General features: G+C 35.8%; 3 protein-coding genes across 3 annotated transcripts; all 3 read right to left on the minus strand.

Moving 5' to 3' along the window:
- Window positions 1–1,671: 1,671 nt before the first annotated feature.
- On the minus strand, window positions 1,672–7,110 carry LOC144436513 (MAM domain-containing glycosylphosphatidylinositol anchor protein 1-like). The gene is made up of 6 exons (XM_078125319.1): window positions 7,064–7,110; window positions 6,530–6,676; window positions 4,112–4,377; window positions 3,700–3,820; window positions 2,158–2,224; window positions 1,672–1,774 (listed from the first exon to the last, which is right to left on the minus strand). The coding sequence occupies exons 2-6, from the start codon at window positions 6,645–6,647 to the stop codon at window positions 1,672–1,674; spliced, it is 675 nt and encodes a 224-aa protein (XP_077981445.1). The 5' UTR covers window positions 6,648–6,676; window positions 7,064–7,110.
- On the minus strand, window positions 7,064–18,736 carry LOC144436515 (MAM and LDL-receptor class A domain-containing protein 1-like). Its single transcript, XM_078125321.1, has 11 exons — window positions 18,634–18,736; window positions 14,326–14,562; window positions 12,749–12,860; window positions 12,031–12,184; window positions 11,332–11,479; window positions 10,747–10,893; window positions 10,160–10,425; window positions 9,777–9,867; window positions 8,836–9,000; window positions 7,809–7,969; window positions 7,064–7,285 (listed from the first exon to the last, which is right to left on the minus strand). The coding sequence occupies exons 2-11, from the start codon at window positions 14,432–14,434 to the stop codon at window positions 7,064–7,066; spliced, it is 1,575 nt and encodes a 524-aa protein (XP_077981447.1). The 5' UTR covers window positions 14,435–14,562; window positions 18,634–18,736.
- On the minus strand, window positions 17,841–21,034 carry LOC144436517 (MAM domain-containing protein 2-like). The gene is made up of 4 exons (XM_078125324.1): window positions 21,016–21,034; window positions 20,578–20,730; window positions 18,634–18,890; window positions 17,841–17,870 (listed from the first exon to the last, which is right to left on the minus strand). The coding sequence occupies exons 1-4, from the start codon at window positions 21,032–21,034 to the stop codon at window positions 17,841–17,843; spliced, it is 459 nt and encodes a 152-aa protein (XP_077981450.1).
- Window positions 21,035–22,351: the final 1,317 nt, after the last annotated feature.

Consider the following 22,351-nt stretch of genomic DNA (forward strand, 5'->3'; position numbering starts at 1 on the left):
AAAAAGACATTCATGTGTCCACGTTTTAAAAAGTATTGAATATAAAGGAACCATTAAAAACGTAGATAAACATACAGCTGGGATTGTTTTGTCACACCCAGCTGTATGAAAAGAGTAATAACAAGTCTTTTCCCACATAGATTGATTTGCAAAGCTTTATAACTACAATGTACTCCTGAAGACTCGTCGCTAAAAGGTCACATTGAAACATTCAAACAGCGAATTCAAAGTAAGTATTTAAGCGATAAACCACCCCCTGGGGATGGTATACCAAGAGGTCTTGACCAGTGAACGAAATGTATGCACGAGCGATAGCGAGGTCACTGGTCAAAACCGAGTGGTATACCTTCCCCAGGGAGTATTTAATCGCTATGAGGTCATCACAGGTCAAAACCGAGTGGTGTACCTTCCCCAGCGAGTGGTTTATCGCTATTATATTATACCATTAAATTGAAAATATCGGAAACAAGTTAAGAACTAAGGTTTTCTAGTGCCCCCTGTGCCCAATTTGCATAACAATAACGCTGCTTTCTAGCAAGACAGCTGATATCTGGGTCTCAACCATGACATGAACGCCGTGCAGCGACTGGATTTATTTTATCTGCTAGTCGTTTAGCTATGGATAATTTGTACGTTGATCGGCTCATTAAAAGTGTACAGTAATGAATAAACAACCTGTTTGACTCAAGGTATAAACTTGAAGTTGTTTATTGAATACAGCATGCTTCGTGCCCGGTCGACATCGCAACTCGGTGGAATGACATGGCGGCAGGTTGATATTTACAATATATTTATATTACTGAAAGTTACGTCAGTAGATTTTCGGGTTTGAGGTTTCCCTCTCGGATTGATGACTGATACTCTGGGATAGGATTCCAGACAAATTTTTATTTAGATTAATGGTAAATCGGCCATTATAAGCTCTTACACTTGCTTCATTTTTTAACAGACAGACATGACAGCTCCCCCCCCGGGGGGGGGGGGTACTCCCACCTATTGGGTATACGTATATGTGCCACCCTTTGGGGTAGGGTTTTTCGCTCTTTGGTCTAACATGGGTACCAGAGCTAATGAGTCTAAAATGGGGTCCACATTTTCACATTTATTGGGTCTGGTCTAAAATGGGGTATTGGTTTTGGGTCAAAATTGGTCTAAAATGGATGATGATGGGTTATGCCTCGAGTCAACACTGCCACGTGTCATGATGATCACATCCTTGCCAGGGTTATTGGTTTTATAAACTTCCTTTAGATGACGTGTCACATAACATCTCTCTACTCAAAATAATGATGGCTTAATACTCAGGATGTCATGTTATGTATTTGTTGATGTCAAAATAGTAAACTACTAACTACTATTACTTGTTCCTTTACGTTTGAGTGCTTCTTTTATTCATTTTCTCCACTTTATTTAAGATTACAAGATAAAAACAGCATCTTCTACATTTTGCATGGTGTTTCAAACAGTATTGTTCATGTATACAGAACTATATAGTCCTTATAGCATTATAGTAACTTGGATTTCTCCAAACTATTAATATGTTTAAATGTTCCATGGAATGGATATAAAGTAACGAAACATTTCTATTAAAAGATATTTTAAAAATTGAAGCGTGTATCTATAAAAGGACCACAGTCACATATGGCATACGTGTAACAAAATAGGTTTTACTCAAAAAGTGTTCGAAATTATAAAATGATACGTAATTTTGTATTCTGTCGCACAGGTATACGGAGAGGCATCCAGATATGTATGCAACAATGCTGCTGTTACCCTGTTAAAATAGACAATAATAGAAATAATATTATTAGTTAGGAGTCATTGATTCATGACACGATAGATTAGTGTTTGTACTGTCAACTTCTATTCATGACTTTAAGCAACGGAAAATGCAGTGCAATCTAATGTAAGGGAATACTATGTTTGGTGTATAGTATAAGTTCAGTGTTATGTAATCCTAAAATAAGAAACTTTCATTTAGAGGCAAAGAAATGTAATGATAAATGGCAAAAGGTACATTTCCGGAAGAGTCAATCGTGCTATCCTGCCGAATGTGCCTTATCTTTAACGACATAATGTAGTAAATCTGAGTTCTGCTTATCAATAGAAGATCGTGTAAGTTGTCCTTTAATGTAAAACTAAACATCTGTTTATTACCTTATTGGGTGACTCTGAATCCAGTTTTGAAAAGTCCTCGTCTTGTTCAAAACACAGTCTTGAACGGCTGAAAACAGTAATTTGAGTTATGCGTCAAATAAAAAGTGGTAAGGCTTGACCAGTCCTACTCACTTGAACTAAAGCCACCATTACTTAAGGGTTTTGGCATATTTCAATATTAAAATGCATATTTTCAACTTTTACGCACAGCATCTAAAGGCAATAAATGGCCCAAGGCTGGGGAAATATTACAAGTAGCTACATTTAGCAGGTGACATTTTAAAACCACTGGCATTTAACACGTTGAAAATTCAATGTTAGCTGTAGTTGAAGCCACAACTTTTAAACCCCACTTGCATATTGACTATTTCCATGCTAATGGGGAATCTCTTTATTTTGCATTAATTTGTCATCTAACAACATTGATGATTATGTTTATTCCACTGATAAGCATGACATTTGTCACAATTAATATTGATAAGAATTAAAATTTGATATAAATTAGAATTTCACTTTTTTTAAATTCTGGAGGAAATTTATTCTAAACAATCTTGTTCAAATAGTTAACTTCCGAGGCTGGCGGATTATTTGTTTCCGATGACATGTGACTTCAGAACGTTGGGGGTAGGCTGGTCCGAAGTTTATTTTATTGCATTTTATGTTTTTGCATTTTTCTTTGAGAAATTGCTTTAAAACTACAACAAGTTACTCATTGGTCACAATATACTTTTGGGGTAGTTTGATAAGATTATAAAATATTTAAACGAAGGCAAGTGTATGTGAAGTAGACGAATACAATATGCAGAATATACTTTACAATTTAAACACTGAAAAGACCTGGTTATTCTGGAACGGTATTTAAAAAAGTGACCAAAGATACTGTGGCAAAGAAATTTACACGAACATAGAAGTAATTCACACATTTAGCCAGTTTTAATGTAAACAAACATTTGGTGCTGGGGGCTTAACCTGGGAACGGTCAAGTTATCGTACACATCCAATTTGTTTATTTGGTCTTAAAAATAATGACTAAGGATTGTCACTTGACGACAAGTTAGTACTTACATGACGAGTTGATCTCTCCGGACGTATAGAGCAATAACTATAGCAATAATTAACGCAACGACGATGACAATAATAACCACACCAACTATTACACCTGTATTGTTATTACCTGTAAATAGTGAATGCATCATAAAGATAGATCAAAATACTAATAAGAATTAGTTAAAGTAGCAAATCAATACATACTAATACTTACAGGTTATATAATAATTAAAAGTAATCAGAAGATGTAAGTAGTATAAAACACACAAATAAACACGCAATTAGGCAAAATAAGAAACATGAGTCACAAAGTTTTAGTGGGCACATTTTTTTTTATTATATTGCAAGCATTCGAGGATTTGCTCAACAAGACTAGAACTGATACACAATTATTCTCCATAATATAGGTCCAATAGCTTTTCACTTTACTTTGATTTACGTATGAAACAATTCTTACTGCCGGCTTACGTAGCATCAACTTTCAGGAATACTCACTTGATGTACTTGGTTTAGCTTCGGCAGGAATGATGTCATCACATGTATTACCATCTAAATAAATATCATCCACTGCAATGTCTCCTTGGTTACCAGATCCACGTATTCCCTCCAAGACGATCTGGATTAACAACATTTAATTGCGTTAAAAGGCAAAATTAGCATTTTTCAAAAGCACAAGTAATTATATCCACATTTTGCTGATATTCCTTCTAATGTATGAACATTGTTTGCCATACTAATATAAGTGTTAAAATAGTTCGTCCATCCAGGTCACTATAAGCCATCTGTTCTTTCCAAGAGAAAGGACCACTACCATGTACACTTACACTAGACAGCAGTAGCTTTCAACTATGATATAAATACACACTAGCACATGGCATGACTTCTTAATATAAAAAGTACAACATACCGCTTCATCATCAAATCCAACAAATGGCACCTGTGCTTGTTTCCATATATCTTGTTCCGTCTGTGGACCACTGAGAGTCCACAGCAACCTGTCTGAGTCCGGTCCTATTATTGTGTGTCGTAAAATAACTCGTAAGGTGCCTATGTTTTTACCACTCATGTGATACCAAAATGTCAGACATTTGAAAGTCGACATAAATGGTATATTGTTCATCTGGGCATTGTCACCTTTTGACCCTCCTGACACATCAAACAGTGCATAGTGACCTGAGGAAAAAAAATTAAGAGATGTATGAAAACATTGACAACCTTCAGTTTTGAGTTCGAAAGAAGTTGTTTGAGTCTTATCCTGCCAATTAAATCTAACATCAGTCGCATTATCAATCAATCAATCAATCAATCAAACAATTTATATAGCGCCTGAATCCATTACTCAGAATGTTCAAAGGCACTTTACAGGACACTAAAAATAGTTCTTATCAAAATGCTCTCATAAAAAAGATGAGTCTTAATGTCTTTCCTGAACTTGTCCAGGGTTGGTGATTGACGCAGAGCAACCGGAAGACTGTTCCATAATTGCGGGGCAGCTCGTGAAAAAGCACGTTCACCATAGGATTTAAGTTTGCAGGGTGGGATGTGTAATAGACCTTTGTTGTTAGAGCGAAGTACACGTGGAGCATGCTTATAACTGATCAGATCCGATATGTAACTAGGTGCAGCATTGTTGAGAGCTTTGTAGGTCATCAAGAGTATTTTGTAATGTATTCTGTAGTAGACTGGTAGCCAATGTAGATCCTTGAGAACTGGGGAGATATGATCTGATTTCTTGCGGCGTGAAACAATTCTGGCCGCTGTGTTTTGAGCGTGTTGTAGATGAGTAATGTCTTTAGATGCTAAACCATATAAGAGTCCATTACAGTAATCCAGTTTGCATGAGACAAGAGCATGGACTAGATTTTCACATGCTTCACTTGTCAGATAGCGACGAATGCGACCAATTTTTCGAAGATTGTAATAGATCGAATTGCATGTTATGGTAATGTGCTTCCTAAGAGTGTGTTTATCATCGAAGGTTACACGAATATTGCGTGCATAGTTAACCAAGTCAACAGAACATGATCCAATGTTTATACTGTCAATGGGACGGGGTATGCGCATAAACTGAGACCTAATGAGTAGTACCTCAGTTTTACCATCATTTAGTTGAAGTTTGTTTTGTGTCATCCATGATTTTATGTCCAGTACTGCAGTCTCCATCTTGGCAACAGTGGTGGATGTGTCAGCCAAAGCAAAGCCTTCATATAGTTGATTGTCATCAGCATATTGTATAAAATTCAAATCATGACGTCTTAATAGGGTGGCAAGTGGAGAAATGTAGATGCAAAATAGCAGTGGGCCTAGCACAGAGCCCTGGGGTACGCCATATTGTAGATGTTGTGCTTTGGAGGTGTTGCCTGATATCAATACTGATTGATGTCGGTTCTGTAGGTATGATTTAAACCATTGCAGTGGGATGCCGGTAATGCCGAGGTTTGATAATCTTGAAATGAGTATGTTGTGGTCTATTGTATCGAAAGCAGCTGACAAATCTAGAAGAACAAGTAGTACACATTGTCCTTTGTCAAGTGCTATACAGATGTCGTTGTTTACTTTGATGAGTGCTGTCTCTGTGCTGTGGTGTTTCTGCTGTTATGTCTATACTGATGCCAGAAGGAGCTATTAGTGAATAATGAAATCTAGTGTATGCAGTTATCAGAGCACTATATATGTATCCTTACCCTTGGTACGGCACAACAACCCTATATTATACAGTGCCAACCCTTAGGTCATGAGTATTTTGAAAAAATATTGGAGAATAACATAATTATACTAGGGCCAGTAATATCAAGGCAAAGGCTATTTATGAACGTTTTGACTATTATTTCGAACACAGCAGAACCGGTGACGTAGACATGTGCTGTCGTAACATAGACGCGCGTTCTCGTGACGTAGAACGGCTAGAGTATATATTCCACATGTTATGTTCAATTTGGCTCGTGCATGGTATAATGTTGGTTAGCTGATAAAAAACACATTCCAGTTACTGCCTTTGCAGGTTTAAAGCATCCATAGTGAATTAAACCCTCTCCTACCAGGTCCCAAATTATACAGTTGGGTTGACTATAGGGCACAATCATTGTTTAAATCGTCCTCAGGGATTATAGCCTTTCAGAAACAACTGACAGCAGCAAGGCTCAAACGTTCAACCTCCAGATTATAAATCAGCCATTCAAACATTATGAATCCATAAGTACTAATGACATCTTACAGTGGTTATATTTTATTTGAGTGAAATTTGGTATCGTGTTATTTAATCATGCTGAGACGGGTAATCGTGTATGTGGTAAATGATATACGATGGTAATATATATTTATTTACCTTTATCTGTTCCGTAAGTGTGGTCAACCTGAGGGCCCGAGATTCCCCATTTGTTATTTCCAGAAGCAAGTCGCCAATCAAATTTATCTATACTGTCATCATGAACATTAACCCACATATCCAAGCCTGTCTCAAAGTCTGTTGATCCTGTAGAAAATGACATTATTAGACCAATGTAAACGTAGAGTGGTGAGACATCTATTCTAACACTGACTGAAATGTGCCATTACGTGATTAAATGTAAATCTTACAAACAAATAAGAGAAAGACCTGTACATATATCGTTAAACAGTATACTTCATTCCCTTATATACAAACAGATATATTTCTTCAATCATTCTCTGCTTTCACTGAATGCTTACTATTCAAATGCTTGGATTTAACTATTTGCATATCTACTTATCTTCCCATGAAATTATTCACATCTACGTATTAATGAGTGAGTGAGTGACTGTAAACTCAGTCCCTCAGTCAGTCAGTCAGTCAGCCAGCCACGCAGCATATAGTTACCGTGAATATTGACACCAAAATTACCTAACCTCTGCCTGGACAGTTCCCATCTTTAACGTATAGATCATCCAGAGCCATGTCACCTTTCTCACTCGCTCCAACCCAATTTTCGTAAATCCATTTAAAGGGTACATTAGGGGTTTCATAGTAACTGAGGGGGCTTCCAGCACGCACCCAATTATTACCCCAGGTAAAACCAATAGCAGCTGCAAACAAACGTCTGTATGTGACACCTTGGTAGTCATACTGTAACGGAGATGTGAGAATTACACGTAAGTAATTATTTGTGGAACGAGGTTCGTACCACAAGCACATTCATAGAAAGAGGTGAATTACGTGTATTTTGGCAATATTAACGACATTGTCGGTTTTAGGCTTATCAAACATATATATGCATAGCAACCATGACCACGCACCTACCATCAACAAAAACATACGAGTGCTTTACAGATAATAGTGTTGGAGAGTCATATGTACGAACATTCATGAAAAATGAACACGAATACGCCAAGCAACCAAGACATCGCAATTTGCCAAATTCAAATTGCAGTGTCGCTTTAAATGATAATAAGTCAAAGAGTCAGCCAAAAATGAAAACAACTGTGCCGTGTCTAGCATTAGTCATTGGCCCTTATAGGGGTACTTGTAGTTTTGCATTGGTTTTGCTATTGCTAAAGTCAAGGTAACTTGATAACTATTTTTTGTGCATTTGAATATAGTCTATCTTGTATCTTTTAATAAGAGTAAAACTAATGTAAAACCACCTGACCTCTTTATATACAGCCATAGTGCCTGCATCATGCCAATGATGATAATAAAATATAACACATTTTTTAACGGATTTGCTATCCCATTGTATTATTCCTGGTGAATTGACTGACCCATATTGACCTTCCTCCATTTCACTGGCGTCAACATAGATATAGTGACCTAGATAATAAAATACGATATTTAGTAAATGAGTTTTAAAGTTTAAATATTCAATTTCTTAACGCTGAACAGCCAATTCATCAAGATTTATAGGTAATGCAGTGTTACGATGCGGTTAGGGAATTACTTACCCTGGTTAACGGAAATTGCAAAATATCATATGCTTATTGTCCGGCTATGATGGCACTAGTATGGTAGACTATTGCCTCGAGGGCTGTTATGAAGCAACTATTTCACGAGGCTGAAAGCAGAGAAAATTGTTACTACATAACAGCACAAATGTAATATGATGTCTACTAGTGTCCGAATAAGGCCAGATAATAAGCGTTTTTATAACACATCATATTCCCAGGCACATAGTCTTTCCAGAGTGAATGAAAAATCACTGCTAGGACTAGTTTCGCGCTATTATAATAGTGCCCTAGGGAAATAGAAAACGTATATAGCCCTGTATGCATCAAAGTCAAATGGATCGCTAGTCCTTACCATGTGACACGATCTAAACCATTCACTGAAAGCTGTATGAAAACGATAATTCTATTATAAGACATCCAATTAGCATACTCTTGTCTAAGAGTTGAAATACAGAGGTGTTCATAAAAAACACGTGCATTGATCAGAGAGGGAAATTGCTATATCTCATTTTCTGTTGTTTTTTTAAATCAGTTCAACTTGGGATCATAAACAACTATGTAAGTTTCAACTTTATAATATTGTGTCTACCATTATACGAGTATCAACGTGGTCAGGTATCAAGTCTTGAACTGAATCTTCTAACAACGACATATATTTAATATGTTAATATGGGTGCAGTCAGACAATTGTGTACAACATAATATTAACATTGATTTAATGTCTTATCATACCGAATTCAGTTCTCGTTGTGCTATCAACGGGAGGCCCAATTTCAGGATGGTCCCTGGTAGCACCAGTTCCTAGCTTCCATGGTACATCACTTCCAGGTTCATTCTCCCATCCACACCATGCTTTGGAGCCCTCGCCCTCAAAGTCACATTCAAAACTATAGTGGGCTTCATAAAAAATTTGAAAGGGATAAAAAAATATTTTCTAATCACATGAAATTGTACTGGCAATGCAATCTCGTCATGATAAAGCTCTATTTAAGAATTAATTTGCGCACGCGTGCATGCGTGTTTGAGCATGTGTGTTTACGTTTTTGTTCTTTGTTTGTTGATATAGATTCGACAAATATAAAATGATACATTCCTAATATGTTTGTTGTAAGTCTCAAGTTAACAGTCGCTCTTATTTTTGCATTGTAAAGGACCAATGTTGAGAAATAATGTATATACGTACTTGTAGTGATCAGCATCTTATGTATGTATGTATGTATGTATGTATGTATGTATGAATGACATTTCGTCAGAAGACATTGTTTACATGTGAAGAGACATTGCATGATGTCATGTTTCGTGGTCACGTCAGGTCGTGCTCGTGTGACAGCTGGGCAAGTGTTGGTTCACGTTGTGTATGTAAAACCAGCTGGACATCACGCCGACTTTGACGGTGTTTAATCTATTCCAGTGATAGTCCCACTTTGAGACAGAGGCAATCCTAGGTACAATATAAATTGTTGCGTTGTCTAACTGTTTTCTGCAGATCTGCCTAAAGACTGCATATGTATCTAAATAATGATACTCACAATGTACATAGTTTCCGTTATAGTTCACAATGTCATGAAATGGTGTGAATGTTATTTCTATTATTCGTAATAGAAATAATTTCATATGCAAAACATTTATTCTATTTTCTTACTCAGTACATTGAACTTAAATGCTATGCTTACGTGAATTTGGGCAGTCTCCATCATTGAACGTTATATCGTCCAAAGCTATGTCTCCATGGTGACCACTTCCACTTTCTGCTTCAAAGATTATCTAGAATAATTCAATGCATCGACACCTTGAATGTAGTCAATGTATTTAAGCGTTCGAAGTGCAGACGTGAATTCTTAGAATGTACAAGAAACATTACATAATTTCTCTCGAGCTCCTGTCATAGTTACAAATGAAAGAAGTAAACTCAGTTGACACATTTAAAGTCGATTGACAAACATTTTGACTGTACGGTAAGAGCTTAGATTATGGACTCTGTATGCCATTGAAAAATGCGTGTTTTTGTGAAATATAATAAAAGACATAACTGGCTAAAACAGTGTCAAAACTATACCTGGAAACTGTTTGGTGATGAAAGGTGAACAGAACCATAGAGCCATTCGTCTAGTTGGTTTCCCTGTCTAGTCCAAATTTTTGTTCTGGTAGTTATGTCACCAGTCTCATTCTTGTAAATATTAAGTGTATTCACATGTGTACCATAGATGTGATACCAAAATGTTACACAAGATTGGCTAGTTCCAGCTATGACGTCACTAATTATTTGTGCAACGTCATCAGTAGACCGAGACTCAGTTTCCACATAGATATAAGAACCATCACCTGGAAAATTAACAAAACTAAAATTATTTAATCGATTACTTCAAAGAAAGGGTACAAATACCTATATCGCGTTATGAAAAGTACAAGGAGAATGCTAGTGTTATCCTTCTACATGTGCAGTGTAGCATACGTATATTTGTGCACACCTTTGTTCAGACAGACTTCGCGTTGGCATTAATTCAAGGCCGAATGTTTGATAACTTGCTATACCAAATTGGACACTGTGATGGGCGAATGAAAATAATCGAGTTCAACAAATTAAACACTAACTTCTTGTTTTCTTAATACCTAAAATGTAGGAAATGTTTGTTATGCACCAACCTGTGCCCGTTGTATGATCTGTGACTGGTCCATGGTCTTCATTGTTTTTGGCTTTAGTTAGAACCAACTCAACATCGTCTGTTACAGTAGTTGACTGAGTCCATGAACACATGTTGAACTCAAAGGTACAATCATATGTACTAGAAGCTGCATGAGAAAAAGAAATATCATATTTCAAGAGATATCGACAATGCGATTGATTTTACTATTATAATTTCCACGTACTTCCTTCCATTAACTATTTCAACATCATTCAAACAAAGCTATTATCGTGGTGCCAGACACATTAAGTACAAATATTTTTAATCATTTTTTTAATGAAGAAACAAATATGATAATACAATCCTTGTGATGATAAAAGCAATTATATTTCTGAGGGTGTTATTACCTCCTATGATTGCTCGACTGCCAACTACTTATTTGTTGAAGTTTTGTCATCAATTATGGGGTAACACTTTCGTGAGATTAAATCTAAGCTGAAATACTCAACGACGTCTTTTCAAACACAATTACTAAGTGATCGCAAAACTCATTTATTTGAATAACATTACACTCTATTTAGTAAAATTAAGTTTGAAATGTTACCTGGTGGTGAAGGCGTCGCAGTTTTAGGTAATGGCATTGGTGGAGGTACTGCTGACGAAGGAGAAATATCACAATAATCAGTTGTAAATCTGACGTCATCAATAGCGATAGCACCACTGCTGTCCGAACTCACTATTTCAAAGATAATCTAATTTGAAATGTCAATACAAAATAAGGATGTTATGTTTACTAATCGGTTAACATGTAAAGATCCTTGTAGCACAGGTCTATACGAAAAATTCAAGGTAAAAGACTCCTGTGAACTAGACTATTGATGGCGAAATGGCAATCACTGGTCATGATATGTAAGTCATTTCTAGGCCCATCTTCAATATCCTACACGGTTATCAAACTGACTTGAATTATTTGATTAAGTTGAACACTTCTTTTAAAAACAACGGCGGGTTACAAGTCCAAGTAAACATCTCAAGCATCTCCATAGCCTGTTTTATAATGCAGATTATAGAAAATTACAAATACGGACTTAATAAATTAATGGACAATTGAGAAGCATTTCGATTTCACAGATGGTGCGTGTCAATCCCAGATTTCACAAATAACACGTGACAGACATTAGTTTGACAGATAACACGTGACAGACACTGGTTGCACAGATAACACGTGAAAAAATAGCAATTAACAAGGACTGATTTCCTAAGATCAAATATATGTCAGAATATGGCATCTGAAGAAACTTACGTTGTACTCAACAGTGCTAACAACTGGGACAAATCCTCTCAACCAATCATTTGTTGAACTTCCTTCCAATACCCAATATGGCTGCTCTCCTGGAAACTCTGATGTGTAATTTACATATACTGTAAATTTACCAATGGAACCGGTTGTATAGTACCTATATACCAATATGGATACACAACTGTAACATAACCGCTTAGCTAAATAGTTCACACATTAACGAATATTATAGGTAAAAACGTCTTACAAATTCACTTTCAAAATGCTAATTTCCCTTACGTGACTATGAGGATAAATCATGGGGTTGCGAAATGTCTGAACATACATCAAACGTATATGTCAACACTCTGTACAAAAACAAATGACTGTTAATTACATGCAGCATTGATGAACATCACATAGAGGCGACAGACCCCTCCTGCTTTGACATTCTGTACTGTGTTAACAGACTGTGGTAAAATCAATTTCATCAAAATCTGAAGAACAAACACTAGTTAAACCCTGCATCAATTACTTAATGTTATCAACCACTATAAACATACATGACGGCATGTACGAATAATGAGAACGACCACAATCAGAAAAATGTTAACACCTATTTTTATCGTGAGAAATATAGCGGCAAAGGTATGGTGTCGAAACTAAATACAGACCGATAATATATAAAGGTACACACGGTCGTGCACTTGATATTTTCTATACTTAGTTCAAATATTCTTACCAGAAAAGCAAACATTTTCCGTTGACGTCTGTTGCACCTAATTGGGGACTTAGTAGCCTTGCTATCTTACCACTTCCAGTTTCACTTGTCACTTCCAGGTATAGAAAATAATCTGAAATTTGAAAGAATCTCTGTCATTTGTTTAAATAATTATAAGGTATCGCTGGTTTTAATAAAACACTTAAGTTAGTATACATTTTCACAAAGTGGATTTCTGATCAACAAAGACATTTAGAGACACTACGCACTAATAATTGGTGAATTCAAAAAAGCGGGTCACCATGTCTCCTGAAAATCTATACGTCATCAAAATTGATAAAATCACTGAAACGTGACATTTCATAAAACCATACATTCTGAAATTGTTTGGTCTTTACACTAATTAGCTTAAACAATGTCGAAAATTAATATCATCTCCTTTGTGTTATTTTGGGACTCTATAAATAGAATTTGTCATTCAAATTCTATATCTATAGAGAATTTGAACGGAACTTGACGCACTAGGATTAGCCATCGATTCTGATGTAAACACTCTGTAAAGAATGCTAATGGTTTTATATCTCCATCAAGTAGATACAAATATTGGTCACTGTATATTGTCATTCCACGAAGTGAAATTCCTTTCTTTCATCTACAAAAACGTGCGTTATTAGGGCATGTTTTGATTTGTACAGTCCATGATCGACCTTTGACCTTATTATGGGCGTCACACCATAGCTCGTCTTGTGCGCTACTTTAATAAGTTTTAGAACACGCTAACAAAAATAAGTAGAATAATGAAAATTCAATACATTTTTACATTCATTGCGTAGAATGAAATAGTTCAACTTTTTACATGGGTGTTTCCTAAAAGTATGCACTTCGACCGTCGGTCAAATTTATAAACAGGATTGATTCAGTCTCGGCTTCTTTTTTTTGGACAAGTGATAAAGTAATGATTTATTTTCCAATCATTATTAGTAAGCAATATTGTGTGATATTGAAACTTGAATTATTGCAACTATATGTGACATTTATTAGCGGATGTCGGAGCCTTTCTTCCTTGGTTTACCTTAATGACTCTAGTGTAAAGAATCGTCGTTTTGTGAAACTAAAAGTAACGTAGTCAGCAGTGAACATCAGGTTTACATACATTGACATTATTTAGTGACATGTAACATTTATAGTTGCTTGACTCTTGTACAATTTGAACTTAGGTTCAATTGGAATTTGCGTTGGTCTGTACATGTGTACGTGGTATTTTCACCGTGTACTCACTAATGATGATGATCGTGTTGTCTATACGTATGAAATATACAGAGAAACCCCCACCCCAAAAAACAATTAATGAATAAATAACAAAATGAATTAATTAATAATTAATTAATTTAAAAAAAACATTACAGGACAAAACTTTTAAATCACTCTGTATTCATTGTTTCTTCTGACTAAACCTTACAAGCCCTTGTTAAGATTTCGAAGAATAAGTTATAATGTAACGATAACAGGTATATACATCAACAACAGATAAAAAAACTAAGGTTGTACAAAAATAGGTATGAAGTGGCTAGGATTCCATAAGGTTTATATTTACGTACCGTTTTCACTATTAAAACTATGGTCTTTATCTGGTCCATTGGTAACATCGACAGCTTTCTGACTTGACCAATCAAAATCATTTTTAGTGTCGTTTACAAACGAACACATGCTACCAGCACCAAAATCACAGTCCAAGATACCCCGGCATGTACCACTTTGTATACTAATGTCGTCGATAGCAAGATCGCCTTCATATCGTTTGTAAGATATTCGATATGGTACATCTCAAAAGTTATCTAATTGAGGAATATTAATATGGATAAAATTAATAGATAATATTCATATTTTACATCTATATACCTTTAGCATCGTAATATGTACAAGTTCGTCTACTCTAAGGAGTACATTCGCATGCATGCAATCTGATTAAAATCTGATGTGGTGAAAGCGGCTAGATATGCCTTTACTTACCTCTATATTTCCATAGTTTTGTGTCGTTTGTTTTGTTCGGAGTGATCGCCGCCTTCCCACATCTGAACCTAGACAATCTCGTGCTTGGCCAATCAGCCTTCCCAACAAAGAAGGGAAGGCGGCGATCACTCCGAACAAAACCAAACGACACAAAACGATGGAAATATAGAGGTAAATAAAGGCCTCTAGCCGCTTTCACCACATCAGATTTTAATCAGATTGATTCGCATGCTGTTATATAGTTTGTTATCAAAGTAAGTATAGGAGAAACGACATGTATATGCAACTGCAAGCCACCTCACAGAGACTAAATGTGTGGAATATTTGGAAATTAAATGTAATCAAACATTTGCATAACTGATCTCACTGATTTAACATCTGTGACAAATTGCCTCCTGTACTCATATGATAGTAGAGAACCAACAAAATATGTCACAACAATTACGTCAACAGTTATCATTAATTTACTAAACCGTAGACCCTCCACGGGTCTATATGGGAAGCCGTTCAGGCCAAAAGTATTTTTTTATTTTTGCTATAGTATTTTATATTTTTCGTACTTACAAACTAATTTTAACAGTTTATGTACTTTTATTCCATGTTCACATTATTTTAATTGGAATAAGTTTGCATTTATTTGAGAATATTGTTTTATTTTTCGTAAAACCAGAAGTATTTTAAGGATTATATATAATTGAAAGTCAAAAATATATTTTTTGTTAAAGTTTTTTATTTTATTTTTTAAATTATTTTTAAAAAAATTTCAACTTTTTTTTTTTTTTCTTCCCAACTTTTTTTTTTTTTGGCCGAGTCTGATGACCAGCGCCTGTCACGAGTACGTCGTGCTCGTGACAGGCATGTCCTTCGACATCCATTACGACGTGTTTCGGCGTCAAATACATCTTCTCATTACCTTCGAAATTGGTCGCTCAAACATTATATCAGATCTCAAAACTGTTAATTTACGTGTGATAGTATCTGTTTTTTCCAACACACATGTGTACACCGTCACGTTAAGGTTATCGACCGCATGTATGATGTACTACATGATCGATGTAGTACGTAGGACACGATCCATGTGCAACGGGTAAAGGTAGTTAATCTAAAACAACTAAAGTTTGTTGCATCAATAACAATACATTCATTTTTGTGAAACTGAAGATGGTACACTATACTGTGAGCGTGAGCAAAACAGCTTTAGGAACAAAAACGTGAGGAAAAGCGAACGCGTATTTCCAATGGATCAGTCAGGTACTACTTCTTGTACGAGCGCACATATTGACGTCGACCTGCTGTATTACATATCAACCTAAACCAGCTTTTATCGCCTTATCATCATCATCATCATCGTCGTCGTCGTCGTCGTCGTCGTCGTCGTCGCCGCCGTTGTTGTCGTTGTCGTTGTTGTTGTTGTTGTTGTTGTTGTTGTTGTTGTTGTTGTTGTAAAGATTCAGTTTACTTCATCGTACATTGTAGTATACATTCTCTCGGTGTTCTGAGTACACATGCATATATCATGAAAAGTTGAGAACAACACGTCTACGTATGTAATACAGCAGGTCGACGTCAACATGTGCGCTCGTACTAGAAGTACCTGACTGACCCATTGGAAATACCTTTACCCGTTGCACATGGATCGTACGCGGCTGAAGTCGCGGTTGTTGGAAAAACAGATACTATCACACGTCAATTAACAGTTTTGAGATCTGATATAATGTTTGAGCGATCAATTTCGAAGGTAATAAGAACGTGTATTTGACGCCAAAACACGAGTGTGAAGCTATCATCATATTCATATTCATCTTCACTTTTAAAAGTTGACCTTCACGCTCAATGTGAATATATGACGATAGCTTCACACGTTCATCATCAGTAAGATTCGAAGTCTTCCGAATGGGTACGAACACGCGTTCGGCAAATCACATATCCTTAATTGACATGTTGAAATCATGTGATTGTAATTACTTTCCCTTGATTTGCGTGGATTTTCATGCTTTATTTTTATTTTTGCCAGAGAGTATCAAAGTATTGTCAAATAAAAAACTAATTTGGATGTTTATGCCTTTCCCATATCTTTGAAAATGAAATATCAATATATCATATGGGTGTACAAAACACCTATATGAGTAATGTAATAAAATACGGCCTGGATGGGTGTATTTTGAATCCGTGACATCAAGTGACAAGGTGATATCACTTGGCCACTTAGTGTCATGGATTTTTTTTTGATTTCCCGCAGTGCCACTATCTTTGAAACCCTACTTAACACTTAACACTTACACTGTTGAAATTTACACAAATTGTCAAAATAGTGTCAAGACCACAATTATCACAATGTATGTAGTTCCCTTAATAGGGGAGGGGCAACACAATTGATTGTAAAAAATATGGTCCATGGTGCAAATTGGATACTCTGGCAAAAATAAAAAGAGAGCATGCAAATCCACGCGTCAAATGAAAATTAATTACAATCACATGATTTCAACCTGTCAATGAAGGATATGTGATTTGCCGAATGTGTGTTCGTACCCATTTGGGAGACTTCGAATCTGATGATGAACATGTGAAGCTATCATCATATTCACATTGAGCGTAGAGGTCAACTTTTGAACGTGAACGTGAAGATGAATATGATGGTAGCTTCACACTCGTCGCCGAAACACGTCGTAATGGATGTCAAAGGTCACGTCTCGTACTCGTGACAGGCGCCTGGTACGAGCACGACGTGCTCTGCACCGGCGCCTGTCAGCAGACTCGGCCCAAAAAAAAGTTGGGAAGGAAAAAAAAAAAAAGTTGAAATTTTTTTTTTAATAATTTAAAAAATAAAATAAAAAACTTTAACAAAAAATATATTTTTGACTTTCAATTATATATAATCCTTAAAATAATTCTGGTTTGACGAAAAGTAAAACAATATTCTCAAATAAATGCAAACTTATTTCAATTAAAATAATGTGAACATGGAATAAAAGTACATGAACGGTTAAAATTAGTTTGTAAGTACGAAAAATATAAAATACTATAGCTAAAATAAAAAAATATTTTTGGCCTGAACGGCTTCCCATAGGTCTATGGCTAAACCATTAAAGCTCACTGGTCTTAGTTATCTTTTCTGCACATCTTTGGTGCGCATCTAATTTAAGAGAGTTTACAAACAAGAGTTTGATGCTAAAATACAAATGTGTCGTGGTTTTTCATGGCCAAGGTATATCTTGGTTTGATCTATTCTCTTGTAACGATTTGCTTCTCTTTCTTCTTCATTGCTTATCAAAAGTTAATTTCATCTACCAAAAGTCTTCCAATATTTCGTCGACTGATGACACTCATCTTCATCTGGGAATGAGGTCATGACCTAATAAAGACCACGACTCCACGACCTTCTCAATAAATGGACCCCTAAATAACGGCGTGTCTTGTCCTTTTTAGTTGACTCAGAGCTGATTTTTTTCTGCCTCTTCAATGTGTCTTGAGTGATTATGTATGTTCATCTGAATGTCAGTCATTGAAATATTGTGAGCTTGTGATAATATATTGTATTGCACTATTGAAAGGTGAAATCAACTTTTGTTGAGTATTCTACACATACTTCTAACACATACGAAGTTGTTGCTTTCAAAAAAGATTCAGTCGTGTTTGATGACCGCCGAGGCGTACAAAGTAGTCGTTCAAGTCGGATGAACGACTACTTTGTTTCAGTTGAGCAACGAGGAACAAAACTAAAAGAATTAAATCGGTACAACCGAACACAGCAACGAAGATATACTTTGGAATTACACATGATCCTTGAACAACCGTGAAAATGTTCAAATGTATCAAACTTTTGTTCGTAAACTTCCAAAAATATATTCTCACCAATTGATGTGATAGTATACATTGTATATAGCCACTACACCCACCTGATATGACCCCGCACTTTCCAAGTTGGCTTCACCTTGTAACCACTGGTTACCCTTATTAAACCATCGTTTCCATACCGTCGTGTCAATTCCATTATCAACATCTTTCACAATGATTGAGAGAAATCCACAGTCCTTACCATACATATGATACCAGAATTTAAGACAACTATTGGTTGTAGAACTGTATGTCTTGGTGAATATTTTGGCTCTATGTAATGAACCAACGCCCACTGCACTGGCAAAGACGTAGTAGCCTATGGACGAATAAGAACATATTATGACCGACATACAGATAACATACCCATTTTTGAGGAAAAGCAAACTATTTTGTTGCAAATGCACAATGCCCTCACATGTAATAAAACGTAGCGTGTAGTATGTATAATTAATGTGACTAGAATCGGTCTATAGTACAATTAAAATGATGGAGGCTTGGTGTTTCACTCACATTTGATACACACCCCCAAAAACGTCTAACACAAAAGGAACAATTACATAGGTGCCGTGGGATGTAGAAGTAGTCAAGTTGATGTTGATTTATCAGTTTGAAAATAAACAATTGCAGCCATCGAAATCATCAAGTTCATTTGCAATGTTTTCATTAGAAGCCTGTTTTACTGCACTTTGAAAGAATAGCAATACTTATCAGTGTTCAATGTGATTGGGCAAAGGATCCTGCTGTGTTTATTGTGTCTCTGTTATTTGTTAGTCTAGAGTTGAAATATGTCTATCTTTGTATTAAAATGTAGTGTCCCCATGAGTGAAACACCAAGCTCACGTCATTTTAGCTGTAACAATTAATTGAAGTCTTTAACAAAAACATGACAACAAGAGGCTGCCAGCTCAAATCAACAATGAATCATTCAAAATACTCGAATTTCTTTTCTCACGTAGGCTTGAAACTTGGCTATATCTACAGAGAAAACCCCACATCTCATACCATGCACGAGCCAGGTTTAACAACAAATATGGAAGATACACTATGGTCATTTCTACGCCACTACGGTTCTGCTGTGTTCGAAGTATGAGTCAAAATTGCCATTACTTTCGCGGATTTCTTTTTTATACCTGGCGATTGTATAATTATATTAATCCCCCATATTTTTCTTCATTTACTACTACGGCTGGAAAATACTCGTGACCTAAGGATTGTCACTACTCGTCTAGTGACAAGGGCCCCTAGGGCCACTCGTACTTTCCTTGGCTGAACGAAAAAGAAAATATATAATTATTGCCGGTAGAGTGTTACTCTTTGACAAATGTTGGTTGAATAAATTACTTCTAATTTTATGTTTGTTAGAGTAGAATCAACAATAGACAGCAATTTAATTTTAAGATTATTTACAACACCTCTAAATGTAATAGAGTGGTATTGAAATGATATGTTTCATTGTTGTGTTATATGTTCTAAGTTCATTTACTGCTTTCGTGTGCGAATTACACATATCCAACTGTAAACACCAGACCGTGGACGAACGGAACCTGTTAGAAACAGGAATGCTAATATACAACTTAGTTGGATTAATAACACTTGGCACAGTATGTGGAGTACACAGACTTGTATTACATTCCATCATTTGATAAGAACAGTTTTTTATAGCCACTTTGCATAGTAGTTCATGTTCACAAACAAATATCCAGTTCCCCTGGCAATTCATGTACACAGAAAGAGGCCATGAAAATGTCCGTATCACACCATGAAATGTAATACAAACATATGTTGTTTAAAACTACTGTGCTAAGTGTTATTAATCCAATTCATTTGTTCACGTTCTTTTTTTTTTGTAACAGGTTTCGTTCGTCCACGGTCTGATGTCGGCAGTTGTGCGATTTTATTCAAATCCTTAGAATGGCTTCAACCTCACACATAAATGCATTTTAAAAGACAATATTATCAAATGCTATTAAATGTGAAAAGCTGTCTATTTGTTGTTCACTTACCTCCACTTGCCCCCGTTGTGTGATCATAGGATGGACCGGTGTTCGCTGTTGGTGTTGCACCTTGATTTCTAACCCAGTCAGATGGATTGCCCTCATCGTTAGTCATTCCACACATGTCCGTCTCAAAATCACATGTAAAACCATCTCCTATTTCTGAAAATTGGTCAAAGATCAAATTAATACGAGTAACACTAGAAAATTACATTTATTTTGTCACAGTGTAAAGGAAATAAATATATACTTTTACACACCTACATCTTCATATATAGAAATTCTTTAATGACTGTCAAATATTGTTGTTTTGACATCATCCTTTCAGAAAAATGGCACACAATCACACAATGTCTGTAAACATTGACGATAGTGTATGATCGTACAGTGATCATATGAACCCTATGATGGCAGTTGGCTTGAATCCACCGTCCCTATAGTTCTCACTTGAGTTATCTGACTTCATTTTGATTTACCCTCTCTGTAAACGAGTGGTAAACGTATGTTAACTTTCTTACCTTACCTGACAACTTGTCAAATGTTACAACGATTTATATAGTGTGTTGCTAAGTAGAACCCAACAATTTTAGAGATATATAAAAGAATCTGGTAAACATAACACAGTTGAAAATGTAATAAATGAATATGACCTTCACGTTTAACCTCTTTGCACGTCACGGTTAAAAGTGGGAGTAACATTTCCTAAAGTGACCTATATTTACCAGACTACCAGTATCCGACTAATGTATTAAATGTATGTGATGGTGATATGTCACCCGTTTCAAACCATGTATAATTAGTACCAATGCCGATATAATGACTACCCCTATGAAATGGGAAACAAGTACAAACATGATTTCAGAAATATCACATCAATACTTCGATGACACATATGGCAGTTTGATTGACCCGTGTACAAACAGAGGTAAAAGTATGTTTGACGAAGTGCCAACATTAAGACACTTTGATAGCACATGACAACTGTATAGTGGATATCAAACTGCTGGATACATGTATAGTGATGGATTTGGTATAATAACGTATACATATATATCACTGTGTGAAAAGGGCTGAATCCATCATGGATTCCTTTAGATTCTATGCTGGATACTGTAAGAATCCAGCAGAATCCTGTGGTATATGTTATGGATTCTGTAGAGAATCCATCAACTATCCAATGGTGGATTCCCTTGGATATGGAACATTTAGAATCCATTGTTCTATCCAGTACTGGATTCTGCTGGATTCCGAAGAAAGTCATGAATGAATATAAATGGAGGTCAATCCTTAAAATCAATATTAAATTAATGAATATTCATATCTAAATGAGAATCCTTCTCAATATCCACTACTGGATTCTGGCAATTAAATATTATCCCTATATTCATCAATATTCATATTAAGAGTCTCATTTCTGTCATGGATGGCAAGGGGTCTCTTTCATGGTTATGTGCATAGGCACGTCTGCTTGACATTTGAATGATAAAATATTGGGTTCATTCTCACTCTTCTTTAGATCTAGTTTTTATCACCATATTCTTTCCAAATGGTAATCAATGACAGCGAGTTCCTTTATCCTACAGGTAACTCTTTTACAACTATTTTATTCTCTGTATGTTTGTAGCTCACACTCAATGCAATCAACTATAACAACACTCACACAATATCACAAATTTACAAAAACTTGATAAACACAGGTAAGTTAAATTGAATTATATTTATTACAAAAAAATTAAAAATAGCAAAAGACATTACACAATCAAAAGAGCTCGACCAATTTTTT

The sequence above is a fragment of the Glandiceps talaboti genome, chromosome 6 (assembly GCF_964340395.1).
Source record: "Glandiceps talaboti chromosome 6, keGlaTala1.1, whole genome shotgun sequence".
Taxonomy (NCBI): Eukaryota; Metazoa; Hemichordata; class Enteropneusta; family Spengelidae; genus Glandiceps; species Glandiceps talaboti.

Excerpts from the sequence above, each read along its gene's own strand:
- LOC144436513 (XM_078125319.1), bottom strand. The coding sequence starts at position 6,647 with ATGTGGGTTAATGTTCATGATGACAGTATAGATAAATTTGATTGGCGA. Across the intron at positions 4,378-6,529 it reads CACTTACGGAACAGATAAAG|GTCACTATGCACTGTTTGAT; the intron begins GTAAATAAATAT and ends TTTTTTCCTCAG. Across the intron at positions 1,775-2,157 it reads ATTCAGAGTCACCCAATAAG|GGTAACAGCAGCATTGTTGC; the intron begins GTAATAAACAGA and ends CTATTTTAACAG.
- LOC144436515 (XM_078125321.1), bottom strand. The coding sequence starts at position 14,434 with ATGTGTTCGTTTGTAAACGACACTAAAAATGATTTTGATTGGTCAAGT. Across the intron at positions 12,185-12,748 it reads GGAAAATGTTTGCTTTTCTG|GTACTATACAACCGGTTCCA; the intron begins GTAAGAATATTT and ends ATTGGTATATAG. Across the intron at positions 10,894-11,331 it reads TGCGACGCCTTCACCACCAG|CTTCTAGTACATATGATTGT; the intron begins GTAACATTTCAA and ends TTTCTCATGCAG.
- LOC144436517 (XM_078125324.1), bottom strand. Across the intron at positions 18,891-20,577 it reads CACAACGGGGGCAAGTGGAG|GCTACTACGTCTTTGCCAGT; the intron begins GTAAGTGAACAA and ends ATTCGTCCATAG. Across the intron at positions 17,871-18,633 it reads AAAGTGCGGGGTCATATCAG|ATGCGCACCAAAGATGTGCA; the intron begins GTGGGTGTAGTG and ends CTCTTAAATTAG.